At 48.8% G+C, this 15,015-nt stretch overlaps 1 protein-coding gene across 1 annotated transcript in view; it reads right to left on the reverse strand.

Annotated features, from left to right (window-relative positions):
- LOC135057146 (oocyte zinc finger protein XlCOF6-like) overlaps positions 1–13,670 on the reverse strand; it is a gene marked incomplete at its 5' end in the record, with an annotated part of 352,699 nt that extends 339,029 nt beyond the window's left edge. The window contains one exon of the mRNA XM_063963044.1: positions 12,937–13,670. Within this exon, the coding sequence (XP_063819114.1) occupies positions 12,937–13,670 (734 nt within the window). The remainder of the gene's footprint in view (positions 1–12,936) is intronic.
- Between the last annotated feature and the right edge of the window lie 1,345 nt (positions 13,671–15,015).

The following is a 15,015-nucleotide window of genomic DNA, read 5'->3' on the forward strand; positions in this document are numbered from 1 at the left end:
AACAGATATCTTCACACCATTCCTGGTGAGAAGGCCTTGGGTGGACTGCATCTCTATCTCTATAGTGCAAGAATTTGGCGATGAACATGTGCGGGGGAAGGGGGGGGGGGCAGCAGGTGGCAATGGTCGGAGGGGGATCCGATGAGCACGTTCCACCACAAATTGAGGCGTGAAGGAGGCTGCGCCGTATAGTTCCTTGAGCCAGGTTTCCAGAAAATCTTCAGGGTGTGCACCCTCTTCCTTTTCAGGCCAACAAACCTGACATTATTCCTACGCAGACGTCCCTCCATGTCAAGTAGCTTAGTTTGGATAGCGGAATCCTGCTGAGACAGGGAAAAGACAGTTTGTTTCAGGGGACCGCTGGCGTCCTCCAATGTAGAGACGCGGGTTTCAACCTCCCCAACACGCTCACGTATACGTTGCACATCCTGCCGCAACAGGGAGAGATGATCACATTGTACCTTTACTATTTTATCTGAGAGGCGTTTTTCACTGCCCGCAATGGCCTCAAGTACTAGCTGATTAGACGGTGGTGACGGTGAGGAGGGGCCGGGACCTGCCGCAGAGGGAGGGATCAGGATGAGCAGTCCGACCAGGCATGGGAGAGGAGGCATTGGCCTGAGGAGCAGATTGTCTGGCAAACTTCTCCAGTTTGGCAGCGGCCGACCCGACTTTCACCATGCTGCACAATAATATGATCCTGCCAGCAACAAAGAACTCCAGAGAGAGGCTCAGAAACAGCAATGCAGGTAATCCAAATAGAAGGTGCAGCACTACAGGGCAATTATCAGGATACAGTCCACCAGCCCAGCAATGACATACAGCAATAAAAACTAGCAGGAGAGAGTAGACTTTTACTCACTGTGCAGCCCAATTAGATTAGATTATGTATCCGCAGTGTAGACACAGTCAGCTTGCAAGTCAGGCATACATGCAGGGAAAACACAGGCTGCTCATAAGATGGCCACCGGGCATTCAGGCCCGTCCTCCCCAGATCACACCCAGCAGCAGGAGGGCTCCGGGAGCGCAGGGTTCCTCAGACCCGAAAGACAGGGCACGCAGGAGAGCAGCAGGGCGCATAGCAGAGACGGGAGCCCTGCAGACGACAGGAGCGCGCCCGGAAGGTCAGTGAGGTCCCCGGTGTGCTCCGGACAGAGTCCCCCGCGTGCTGCAGAAGCCCCAGGCTGCGAAACACAGGGGCGAAGACGGAGAGGAGAGCACTGGGTCCAGCTGCAGTGATAGGAGCCGGGCGGCCGCCGGGAGCACAACCGGAAGGACGGCTATACTCCGGAGGCCTCCGGCGTGCACAGGCCGCGGCTTAGCAGCAACAGCAAAAGCTCCAGGCAGGGGGGACACAGCGGCACCACAACACGTCGGCCTCTACACAGGGGTCTCTAGAAGGTATGTGGCCGGGATGTAGGCCTGGACACAGGGCAGGATGGGCACTAAGGATGACGGGCTGGGGAGCTCCAGGAAATCGTGTCTTACTGCCTTGTTGCCGTGGCCATGCCCCCATGTCCTTGTATTATTACTATAGATATGTGACGTAACTATGACACTCCCAGATCCCCTCACCTCCCCAGTCATGTCCCTGTATTATTACTATAGATATAAGTGATGTCACGGTGACACTCCCAGATCCCCTCACCTCCCCAGTCATGTCCCTGTATTACTACTATAGATATAAGTGATGTCACTGTGACACTCCCAGATTCCCTCACCTCCCCAGTCATGTCCCTGTATTACTACTATAGATATGTGATGTCACTGTGACACTCCCAGATCCCCTCACCTCCCCAGTCATGTCCCTGTATTACTATAGATATGTGATGTCACTGTGACACTCCCAGATCCCCTCAACTCCCAGTCATGTCCCTGTATTTTATAGATATGTGATGTCACTGTGACACTCCCAGCAACCCCTCACCACCACAGTTACATCCATGTATTATATTTATAGATATAAGCAACGTCACGGTGACACTCTCAGATCCCCTCGAGTGATGTCACTGTGACACTCCCAGATCCCCTCACCTCCGTAGTCATGTCCCTGTATTATTACTATGGATGTAAGTGATGTTACTGCGACACTCCCAGATCCCCTCACCTTCCCAATCATGTCCCTCTATTATTACTATAGATATAAGTGATGTCATTGTGACACTCCCAGATCCCCTCACCTCCCAAGTCATGTCCCTGTATTAGTACTATAGATATGTGATGTCACTGTGACACTCCCAGATCCCCTCACATGCCCAGTCATGTACCTGTATTATTACTATAGATATAAGTGATGTCACTGTGACACTCCCAGATCCCCCTCACCTCCCAGTCATGTCCCTGTATTATTACTATAGATATAAGTGATGTCATTGTGACACTCCCAGATCCCCTCACCTACCCAGTCATGTCCCTGTATTATTACTATAGCTATAAGTGATGTCACTCTGATGCTCCCAGATCCTCTCAGCTCCCAAGTCATGTCCCTGTATTAGTACTATAGATATGTGATGTCACTGTGACACTCCCAGATCCCCTCACATCCCCAGTCATGTCTCTGCATTATTACTATAGATATAAGTGATGTCACTGTGACACTCCCAGATCCTCCTCACCTCCCAGTCATGTCCCTGTATTATTACTATAGATATAAGTGATGTCACTGTGTCACTGCCAGATCCTATCACCTCCCCAGTCATGTCCCTGTATTAGTACTATAGATATGTGATGTCACTGTGATACTCCCAGATCCCCTCACCTCCCTGAATGATTACTATAGATATATGCAATATCACTGTGACACTCTTAGATACCCTTACCTCCCCAGACAGCAGGTCGATGATCTCCATGGTGAGGTTTAATATTTTGCTGCTTATATGACTCTGGTCCATTTCCATCCTCAATGAATCAGTACTTTATCCTCACGTGATTTTCACTGCAGCTCAATTGTCTCAATATAAAACTAATTAATAATATGAAACCCTGAGGACAAATTAACTCCTCCCCTTATTTCCCATACTCACAGTCACAGTCCAGCATTACACCTCATATGTACAGTCCTGGGAACACCTTTTACAGCTACAATCATGCCCTGCACATATAATAACAGGACACCACTGGCTTCTCCCTCTGAAGAGTACTAATAACAGGACACTACAGTCTGGTGCCCGTGTATAATAATACAACAACATGACACTACAGGCTGCTCCCTCTGTATAATAATAATAACAGGACACCAGTGGTTTCTCCCTCTGAATAATACTAATATCAGGACACCACCCATATATAATAATAAAAATAATAGTAATAGGACACTACAGGCCACTCCCTGTTTAATAATAACAGGACACTACAGGCTGCTCCCCTGTATAACAATAATAATAACAGGACACCAGTGGTTTCTCCCTCTGAATAATACTAATATCAGGACACCACAGGCCACTCCCCATATATAATAATAACAATAATAGTAATAGGACACTGCAGGCCACTCCCTGTTTCATATAACAGGACACTACAGGCTGCTCCCCTGTATAACAATAATAATAACAGGACACCACAGGCTGCTCCCCCTGTATAATAATAATAATAATAATAATAATAATAATAAGACACCACAGGCTGCTTCCCCAGTATAAATAATAACAGGACACCACAGGCTGCTCCACCTTTATAATAGGACACCACGGGCTGCTCCCCTGTATAAAAGGACACCACAGGCTGATCCCCCTGTATAACAGGACACCACAGGCTGCTCTCCCTGTATAATAATAACGTGACACCACAGGCTGCTCCCCCTGTATAATAATAATAACAGGACACTACAGGCTGCTCCCCCTGTATAATACAGATCATTACCGGCTCCCACACACAGAGAAGTACCCGCTCCACGCTCACCCGGATGTTGATATAAAATAAATAAACATTTCCGGTATTGGGAACGCAGAAAACTTTCCAGACGTGATCCAGAGAGACGTCATCAGGGTTGCGCTTAGACCACAGCAAAATGGCCGCTGCTCCCTTTTTCATTACTTAGCTAGTTTACTAGTATACAGGAAAATGGCCGCCGCGCTCCTGCAGGAAGGACAAGTATATGTAAACATTGTAATACAGCATAATGCATGATTTTGTATTTCTCTTTATATGTGATCACAAGGTAAAAGACATATGCAACTAACAAAGGTTGGCGTTAATTTTCTTGTTTATATATATTATTGCATTGGTTATGTACTTGGTAATGCAGCCACGGGGAGAGGGGCGACCATTTTCTTGTGGTCCTCGGGCTGTAGTCTAATGGTTGAGGCTAGATCCAAGTGGCCTAAGGGACCTTTCTAATTGCATACCCTCCAACATTTTACACAGAAAAATCGGTACAAATCCGGAAAAGGGGCGTGGCCGCGTGTAAAGGGGGCGTGGTCACGCCCCTTTTCCTATACTTTCAATGGAAGTTTGGAGAGGCAAAAATCGGTACAGACCATGAAAAAAAGGTACTGTACCTATTAAAAAGGTACAGTTGGAGGGTATGTAATTGAGATGTGATGGACACACCCTGGCCGAATCATTAAGGGGAGGGGTGGTGGCAGAGAGGAGGCCATGGTGTGACTAGGTGGTCTCTGGGAAGGTGAGGTGGCAGAGAGGATTGGAGGCCAATTTGTGACTGGGGGTGTCTGGGGAGGGGTGGTGGCAGGGGTTTGAAAGGGGGGGGGGGTAACTTGGGAGGGGAGATAGCAGAGAGGACTGGAGGCCAGGGTGTGACTGGAGGGTGTCTGGGGAGGGGGCTGATAGGTGACCAGGGTGTGACTGGGTGGTCTCTGGAGGGGGGTGGTGGCAGAGAGGAAGCCAGGGTGTGATTTGGGGGTCTCTTGGGAGGGGTGGCGGCAGAGAGGACTGGAGTCCGGGGGGTGTGACTGGGCAGCGGAGGAGGCAGAGCCGGGAACAGAACTGCTTCCCCACCTCGTGGCCGTTACCATGGTAACAAGCGCTGTTGGCTGAGAGACAGCCATCCAGTGCTCTATCTGCAGCATTGGCTCTCTTCCGGGCGGTGTCGTCTAGGATCTGCCTGGGCGTCCGCTAGCTCGGTCTCGTAGAGCTCCTTCAGGCCGCTGACATCCAGGCTGCGCACCTCTTCCCACTCGGTGACCTACAGCACGCTGTTCTCGCTCTCCAGGCTCCGACCCCCGTATATGTAGACAGGCAGACTGTCATTGAGCTGCTGCAGCGCCTCTTTCTCCTGCAGGCAAGAGTTGCAGGTCGGGCTGAGCGGGGATGCTCATGTTGCTGCGCCGGCTTGACTTCCGGGTGGGGATGGCGGTCGCCATGGGCTGGGGTGCGAGGAATTCTTCAATATATAACAGGATCACAACTTTTTCTAGTTATTAGTATTTCTCTTACGTCCTAAAGGATGCTGGGGACTCCAAAAGGACCATGGGGTATAGACGGGATCCGCAGGAGCTTGGGCACACTAAAAAGACTTAAAACTGGGTGTGAACTGGCCCCTCCCTCTATGCCCCTCCTCCAGACCTCAGTTAGACTTTGTGCCCAAGAGAGACTGGACACACACTAGGGGAGCTCTACTGAGTTTCTCTAGAAAAAGACTTTTGTTAGGTTTTTTATTTTCAGGGAGACCTGCTGGCTACAGGCTCCCTGCAGCGTGGGAGTGAGGGGTGAGAAGCAGGACCTACTTCTGTGAGTTTCAAGGCTCTGCTTCTCGGCTACTGGACACCATTAGCTCCAGAGGGTTCGATCACTTGGTGCGCCGAGCTGCTTGTTCCCGGAGCCACGCTGTCACCCCCTCACAGAAGACAGAAGTCGGGTGAGTATGAGATGAGAAGCTCAGAAGACTTCAGGACGGCAAAAGACTTCAGTGACGGAAGGTAAAGCACAGCGGTAACGCTGTGCTCCATGCTCCCACACACATATCACCAACGGTTGTCACTGGGTGCAGGGCGCTTCGGGGGGGGGGGGGGGTGCCGAGGCACCTTTTACAGACCCCCAGACCCCCGCCGGCATTTTACATGAGTTTGAATTTGGCGGGCCGAAGCCGCCGGGAAGGGGGCGGAGCTTCGCTCCGCGGCTCACACGCGCCATTTTCTCCCTGCAACAGACGGAGGGAGAGACGCTGCCGGGACCTCCACGCTGATTTCAAGTAAAGGGGGCATCTCCAGAGGGGAGCCGCAGTGGGGTACCAGTCTTTTTGATAATAAGGCAGCGCTGGGTACATATATTCGTGTACCAATATACAGGCGCTGGGGTGTGAGCTGGCATACTCCCTCTGTCTCCTCTTCTGGGCTGCATTGTGGGCCTGTCACCTTGCTGGGACGGTTCTGTGTGTGTTGTGTGTCGGTACTACGTGTCGACATGTCGGAGCCTAAATGTTATTCACCAGAGGAGGTTATGGGAGGTGGGGATGCGGGGCTAGATGTAGCACTGTAGACGCAGCCGACTCCTGATTTACTAGCACTCCTTAATACAATAAATTCCTAGGTAGCTTCTTTATCTAAGAGGTTAGATAAGTCTGAGTCACAGACGCAGGTGGAAAAAGTCCATGGAGGAGGCTTTATCTCAGGTACAGACCCCATCCGGGTCCCATAAGAGGCCTTTTACTCAGGTGGGGGATACGGATACCGACACGGACTCTGATTCCGAGGTCGATTTCACTGAGGCTGCGTTACATCCACGATTAGTTAAGAGTATTCAGTACATGATTGTGGCTATAAAGGATGTTTTGCAAATTTCTGATGAACCTGCGGTACAGGAAACAAGGATTTGCTTGTTCAAGGGAAAGAAACCTGAGGTGAAGTTTCCCCCCTCTCATGAAATGAATACTCTTTGTGAAAAGGCTTGGGAGTCGCCGGATAAGAAATGGCAGATTCCCAAGAGGATTTATATGGCGTATCCTTTCCCCTCTGATGACAGGGAAAAATGGGAGACATCTCCAACTGTTGATAAAGCTCTATCCCGTTTGTCTAAGAAGGTGGCGCTTCCGTCTCCTGACACGGCAGCACTCAAGGATCCGGCGGATCGCAAGTTGGAGACGTGTCTGAAGTCCATTTTCGCTAATACGGGTGCATTGCTCAGACCTGCTGTGGCGTCGGTATGGGTGAGTAGTGCTATTGCTAAATGGGCTGAGAATTTAGCTAGGGACATGGATACTCTTGATAAAGATAATGTCCTTCTAACTCTCGGTTATATTAAGGACGCTGCGGATTACCTAAAGGACGCGGCAAGGGACGTCTGTCTCTTGGGATCAAGGACCAATGCCATGTCGATATCTGCCAGGAGGGCCTTGTGGATCCATCAATGGAATGCTGATGCCGACTCCAAGAGGTCTATGGAAGCTCTACCCTTTAAAGGTACTGTCTTGTTTGGGGACGGCCTGGCGGACCTAGTCTCGACCGCGACTGCGGGTAAGTCCTCTTTTCTTCTTTATGTTCCCACACAACAGAAAAAGGCACCACATCAACAAATGCAGTCCTTTCGTCACAATAAATACAGGCGTGGAAAGGTTCGTCTTTCCTCGCCTCAAAGGGTAGAGGACGGGGAAGAAAACTTCCTGCAGCCTCAGGCGCACAGGACCAGAAGTCCTCCCCGGCTGCTACCAAGTCCACCGCATGACGCTGGGGCTTCCCTGGAGGAGTCCGGACCGGTGGGGGCCGTCTTCAGGTATTCAGCCAGGTCTGGATTCAATCAGACCTGGATCCTTGGGTGTTAGAAATCGTGTCTCAAGGATACAAACTGGAGTTTCAGGAGATGCCCCCTCACCGGTTCTTCATTTCGGCATTATCAGTGGTTCTTCCGGACAGGGAGGTGGTCCAGGCGGCGATTCAAAAATTGTGTCTACAGAAGGTCATTGTTCCCGTCCCTCCGTCCCAGCAAGGGAGGGGTTTTACTTGAGCCTCTTTGTGGTACCGAAACCGGACGGTTCGGTCAGACCAATTCTAAATCTAAAATCCCTCAATCCATACTTGAAAGTCTTCAAGTTGAAGATGGAATCCCTTCGAGCGGTGATTGCCAGCCTGGAAGGGGGGGGATTTTATGGCGTCAGTCGACATAAAGGATGCCTACTTACATGTGCCGATATATCCTCCACATCAGGCTTTCCTCAGGTTTGCGAAACAGGATTCTCATTACCAATTTCAGACGTTGCCGTTTGGGCTTTCCACGGCTCTGAGGATTTTCACCAAGGTCATGGCAGAAATGATGGTTCTTCTTCGCAAACAAGGGGTTTCAATTATCCCGTACTTGGATGATCTCCTGATAAAGGCGAGGTCCAAGGAACGGTTGCTGAGAAGTGTAGAGTTGTCACTATCGGTTCTGCGACAGCACGGTTGGGTGCTCAATTTGCCGAAATCCCAGTTGATTCCGACCACTCGGCTTCCTTTTCTGGGCATGATTCTGGACACGGAGTTACAGAAGGTATTCCTTCCAGAAGAAAAGGCTCGGGAACTGCAGACGATGGTCAGAGAACTTCTGAAGCCGACGAGTGTGTCGATCCATTATTGTACTCGGGTTCTGGGGAAGATGGTTGCAGCGTACGAAGCCATTCCATTTGGCAGATTTCACGCCCGCGTGTTTCAGTGGGACTTGCTGAGCAAATGGTCCGGATCTCTACACATTCACCGGAAGATAAGTCTATCTCCCAGAGCCAGAATTTCTCTCCTGTGGTGGCTACAAGCTCATCACCTCCTGGGGGGACGCCGATTCGGTATCCAGGATTGGGTACTTCTGACGACAGATGCAAGTCTCCGGGGCTGGGGCGCAGTCACCCAAGGAAGAAGTTTCCAGGGAAAATGGTCGCTCCAGGAAACCTGTCTCCACATAAATATTCTCGAGTTAAGAGCCATTTACAACGGCCTGCTCCAAGCAAGAAGTCTTCTTCAGGATCGACCGGTCCTGGTACAGTCAGACAACATCACAGCGGTGGCCCATATAAACCGGCAAGGCGGAACGAGGAGCAGAGTGGCAATGGCGGAGGCCACAAAGATCCTTCGCTGGGCGGAACAACACGTCAGCGCACTGTCAGCGGTTTTCCTACCGGGGGGTGGACAACTGGGAAGCGGATTTCCTCAGCAGACACGACCTCCATCCGGGAGAGTGGGCTCTGCACCAAGAGGTATTTGCAGAAGTGACAAGACGCTGGGGAATTCCGTTGATAGACATGATGGCGTCTCGGCTCAACAAGAAGCTCCCGAGGTATTGTTCCAGGTCAAGGGACCCACAAGCCACTGCAGTGGACGCCCTGGTGTCTCCGTGGGTCTTCCAGTTGGTGTATGTGTTCCCTCCACTTCCTCTCATTCCAAAGGTGCTGGGGATCATTCGTCGAGCAAGGGTTCAGGCGATTCTCGTCGTTCCAGACTGGCCAAGAAGGGCCTGGTACCCGGATCTTCAGGACTTGCTGGTGGAAGATCCTTGGGCGCTTCCTCTAAGAGAGGATCTGTTGTTGCAGGGTCCATGCGTGTTTCCAGACTTACCGCGGCTGCGTTTGACGGCATGGAGGTTGAGCGCCAGATCTTAGCTCGTAAGGGTATTCCCAGGGAAGTCATTCCAACTCTCATTAAGGCTAGGAAAGAGGTTATGGCGAAACACTATCACCGTATCTGGAGGAAGTATGTTTCCTGGTGTGAGCTTAAAAAGGCTCCTGCGGAGGATTTTCTCTTGGGTCGTTTTCTCCACTTTTTATAGGCGGGCGTAGATGCAGGCCTGAAATTGGGTTCCATCAAAGTGCAAATTTCGGCTTTGTCTATTTTCTTTCAAAAAGAGTTAGCTGCCCTCCCAGAGGTTCAGACCTTTGTGAAGGGTGTAATGCATATCAATCCGCCGTTTGTACCTCCTGTAGCTCCATGGGACCTCGATGTCGTCTTACGGTTTCTCATGTCTTGATGTCTTTGAACCTTTGCGTAAGGTTGAGATGAAATTTCTCACTTGGAAGGTCGTTATGCTTTAGGCGCTGGCATCTGCCAGGCGAGTGTCGGAATTGGCAGCTTTATCTCATAAAAGCCCGTACTTGATTTTTCATTCGGATAGGGCGGAATTGAGGACTCGTCAACAATTTCTACCGAAGGTGGTTTCTTCATTTCACATTAACCAACCTATTGTGGTTCCGGTAGCTACGGAAGAGGTGGCGATTCCAAAATCTCTGGCTGTTGTAAGAGCGTTAAAAGTATATGTTTCTAGGACAGCTGTTACTAGGAAAACTGAAGCGTTGTTTGTTTTGTATGCGGCCAACAAGATTGGTCATCCCGCTTCAAAACAGACTATTGCACGCTGGATTTGTAGTACGATCCAGCAGGCTCATTTTTCGGTAGGACTGCCGGTGCCGAAATCGGTTAAAGCCCATTCTACAGGAAAGTGGGCTCATCTTGGGCGGCTGCCCGAGGTGTCTCGGCGCTACAGCTTTGCCGAGCAGCTACTTGGTCGGGTTCTAACACTTTTTGCTAAGTTCTATAAGTTTGATACCCTGGCCGATGAAGACCTGGCGTTTGCTCAGTCGGTGCTGCAAAGTCGTCCGCACTCTCCCGCCCGTTCTGGAGCTTTGGTATAATCCCCATGGTCCTTTTTGGAGTCCCCAGCATCCTCTAGGACGTAAGAGAAAACAGGAGTTTGGTACTCACCGTTAAATCCTTTTCTCCTAGTCCGTAGAGGATGCTGGGCGCCCGTCCCAGTGCGGACTATTACTTGCAGTGTGTTTTCTTACTGGTTAAGTAAGTTTGTACACGTGTTGTGTATTGGTTTGTTGCAGCTGGTTGCTGGAGTTTTATGCATACTGTTATCTGGTTTGGCGTTATTCCGGTTGTACGGTATGTTTATGGTGTGGGCTGGTAGTTTGGTAGCCCTTAGTTAAAACAAAAATCTTTCCTTGTACTGTCCGTCTCTCCTGGGCACAGGGGGTCATTCCGAGTTGTTCGCTCGCAAGTGAATTTTAGCAGATTTGCTCATGCTAAGCCGCCGCCTACTGGGAGTGAATCTTAGCATCTTAAAATTGCGAACGATGTATTCGCAATATTGGGATTACACACCTCGTAGCAGTTTCTGAGTAGCTTCAGACTTACTCGGCATCTGCGATCATTTCACTGCTTGTCGTTCCTGGTTTGACGTCACAAACACACCCAGCGTTCGCCCAGACACTCCCCCGTTTCTCCGGCCACTCCTGCGTTTTTTCCGGAAACGGTAGCGTTTTTTCCCACACGCCCATAAAACGGCCTGTTTCCGTCCAGTAACACCCATTTCCTGTCAATCACATTACGATCGCCAGAACGATGAAAATGCCGTGAGTAAAATTCCTAAGTGCATAGCAAATTTACTTGGCGCAGTCGCAGTGCGGACATTGCGCATGCGCATTAAGCGGAAAATCGCTGCGATGCGAAGATTTTTACCGAGCGAACAACTCGGAATGACCCCCACAGTTCCTATAACTGAGGTCTGGAGGAGGGGCATAGAGGGAGCAGCCAGTTCACACCCAGTTTTAAGTCTTTTTAGTGTGCCCAAGCTCCTGCGGATCCCATCTATACCCCATGGTCCTTTTGGAGTCCCCAGCATCATCTACGGACTAGGAGAAAAGGATTTAACGGTGAGTACCAAAATCCTGTTTTTATGACAATATATATTTATATACCTTCACAGTACCCTAATGCAGGCTAGAAACAATTACATGGGCAATATACTGTACATGGCAACGAGTAACGTCTGGGTGGAATTCTAGATACAAAACAATACAGGACCCGGATAGTAGAATCCGATTGGAAACAGCAATGTATTAGGGGGGTCATTCCGACCCGATCGCACGCTGCAGTTTGTCTCTAGCCCTGTGCTGGGCATCCCCCCGCATGTCAGGGAAGATGATCATACGATCAACTCGGAATGATCCCCACGATCCTATATTATCAACGGACATAGTGCACGCGATCCGTCTACATTCCTCCCCATATGCTATACAGGATGTCACATGATCAGCTGCGTCTGTCCTTCAGTTTTATTCCCCATTTCTTTAAAATAAAATGAAGAAAAACAAGAACTCAATTTAGTTGCTAATTACATATTTTATTACATTATTCATGTAGAGACTATACAATTGTGCATCATGTTCAGTTAGACACAGTATTGTTATTTAATATACTTATTCTCTATTGAAAGAGTGAAATGTATAGGTCAAATTAAGGTACTCGTTTTCGGTTATCAACACGGAGACATCTTTCTCCCCGTTCATTCCTTTGTCTGTTCCCTGCTGTTGTCCATGACTGTGTAATATAGGTTGATTAATGACTGGAAAATGTACCAATGTTTTGCCTACTGCTGTGACTGTGTATTGGGGGGTCATTCCGAGTTGTTCGCTCGCAAGCTGTTTTTAGCATCTTTACACACGCTAAGCCGCCGCCTACTGGGAGTGAATCTTAGCATCTTAAAATTGCGAACGAAAGATTCTCAAAATTGCGATTACACACCTCTTAGCAGTTTCTGAGTAGCTTCAACCTTACTCGGCATCTGCGATCAGTTCAGTGCTTGTCGTTCCTGGGTTGACGTCATAAACACACCCAGCGTTCGCCCAGACACTCCTCCGTTTCTCCAGCCACTCCCGCGTTTTTCCCAGAAACAGTAGCGTTTTTCCGCACACACCCATAAAACGGCCAGTTTCCGCCCAGTAACACCCACTTCCTGTCAATCACACTACGATCACCAGAACGAAGAAAAAGCCGTGAGTAAAATTCCTAACTGCATAGCAAATTTACTTGGCGCAGTCGCACTGCGGACATTGCGCATGCGCACTAAGCGGAAAATCGCTGCGATGCGAAAAAAATTACTGAGCGAACAACTCGGAATGACCCCCATTGTCCATTCTGCTATCGCTAGTACTCAAAGCGCAAAAGATTAGCCAAAAAGTTTGCAGCGTTTGCAATATTTACTGCATTGCGTTTCATGTCTAACACCTCATCTTTTTGATGCATTTTCTCATGTATTTTTTGATGTGTAACAAGAATTGATTTCTGTGTAAAACATTTCCCACACTCAGAGCATGGAAATGGTTTCTCACCTGTGTGAGTTATGTGATGTTTAGCAAGACTAGATTTCTGCGTAAAAAGTTTCCCACACTCAGAACATGAAAATGGCTTCTCTCCGGTGTGACTTCTCTGATGTGCAACCAGATTTGATTTCAATGTAAAACATTTCCCACACTCAGAGCATGGAAACGGCTTCTCCCCCGTGTGACTTCTCTGATGTTCAACAAGATTTGCTTTCGTTCTAAAACATTTACTGCACTCAGAGCACGGAAATGGCTTCTCATTTGTGTGAGTCCTCTGGTGTGCAGCAAGATGTGATTTCTCCGTAAAACATTTCCCATGAAATTGGTTTCTCACCTGTGTGACATCTCTGATGTTTAACGAGATTCGATTTCTGAGCAAAACATTTCCCACACTCCGGACAGGGAAATGGTTTCTCGCCTGTGTGAGTTCTCTGATGTTTAACAAGACTTGATTTGCGTGTGAAACGTTTCCCACACTCACAACAAATACGTTTTTTATCGCCTCTGCAAGCTGTACTGTGTGTAGCAGTATTGGAGGTATCAGGGGAACATTCCTCAAGCTTACAGTGATCAGATAATATATCTGCCCTGTGAGGTACTGGATGTACACGTAGAGTAATGGGGATGTCTCCTGGAGAACCCAGGGTGATGTTATCTTCTATTTTAAAATGTGGTAATAAAACGAGACATCCTTCCGAGGTATTCCTGTTGTGCGTCCATGTGCTGGAATAAAACATATGGAAGTAGAATTTTTCATTCATTTTATTTAACTAGGAACAAATCTTCATACTATTACTGTAACTGGCCATACACCAGACCAACTTTACTCCAAACATCCAACCAACCAACTAAAAAACACTGCCACACACCTAACCAACTTTTTCAGCAGACCAGCTAACTTCTCTCCAACCTATGACGTCACAGAAGTAGGTGGACAGTGTCTACCTCTGCATGTTTTAAATAAATGTTAAAAATGGTGACTTGAGGACCAACTTTGGAAAAAACATAGAAGCATACCAACTGGTGGCACACTGGAAAGCTTGGTTGTGGCCAGAAGCAATTTTCAGACTAGGAATTCATTATTAATCATGGAAATGAGGGGGAAAAAATATTTCATTCTGTTTGTTGTCTTCCTCGGTGTCCCACATTAGTGATTGGTCAGGGCTTATTTTAGGATAGAGGTTTCAGCCTCCTTAGTGTTCACATTAGTGATTGGTCAGGGCTTATTTTAGGATAGAGGTTTCAGCCTCCTTAGTGTCCACATTAGTGATTGGTCAGGGCTTATTTTAGGATAGAGGTTTCAGCCTCCTCAGTGTCCACATTAGTGATTGGTCAGGGCTTATTTTAGGATAGAGGTTTCAGCCTCCTCAGTGTCCACATTAGTGATTGGTCAGGGCTTATTTTAGGATAGAGGTTCTGGCCTCAGTGTCCACATTAGTGATTGGTCTGGGCTTCTTTTATGATACAGGTTCCGTCCTGATGTATGACCAGCTTAAGTTCAATGTTTAGTGGTTTTATTGTTTTCCAGATTTAAAAAAATGATGATAGATTTACAAAATAACGGTACAGACGGCACATAAGGGAGTGTATAGCGGTAGTGCGGGGTACAGGTGGCACATAAAAGAGTGAATAGCGGTAGTGTTGGTGAGGGGTACAGACGGCACATAAGGGAGTGTATAGCGGTAGTGCGGGGTACAGGCGGCACATAAGGGAGTGTGTAGCGGTAGTGCGGGTGAGGGGTACAGACAGCACATAAGGGAGTGTATAGATGTAGTGCAGGTGAGAGGTACAGACGGCACATAAGGGAGTGTATAGCGGTAGTGCGGGTGAGGGGTACAGACAGCACATAAGGGAGTGTATAGCGGTAGTGCGGGTGAGGGGTATAGAGGGCACATAAGGGAGTGTATAGCGGTAGTGCGGGTGAGGGGTACAGACGGCACATAAGGGAGTGTATAGCGGTAGTGCAGGGGAGGGGTACAGACGGCATATAAGGGAGTGTA

The sequence above is a fragment of the Pseudophryne corroboree genome, chromosome 3, assembly GCF_028390025.1.
Source record: "Pseudophryne corroboree isolate aPseCor3 chromosome 3, aPseCor3.hap2, whole genome shotgun sequence".
NCBI classification, from domain to species: domain Eukaryota; kingdom Metazoa; phylum Chordata; class Amphibia; order Anura; family Myobatrachidae; genus Pseudophryne; species Pseudophryne corroboree.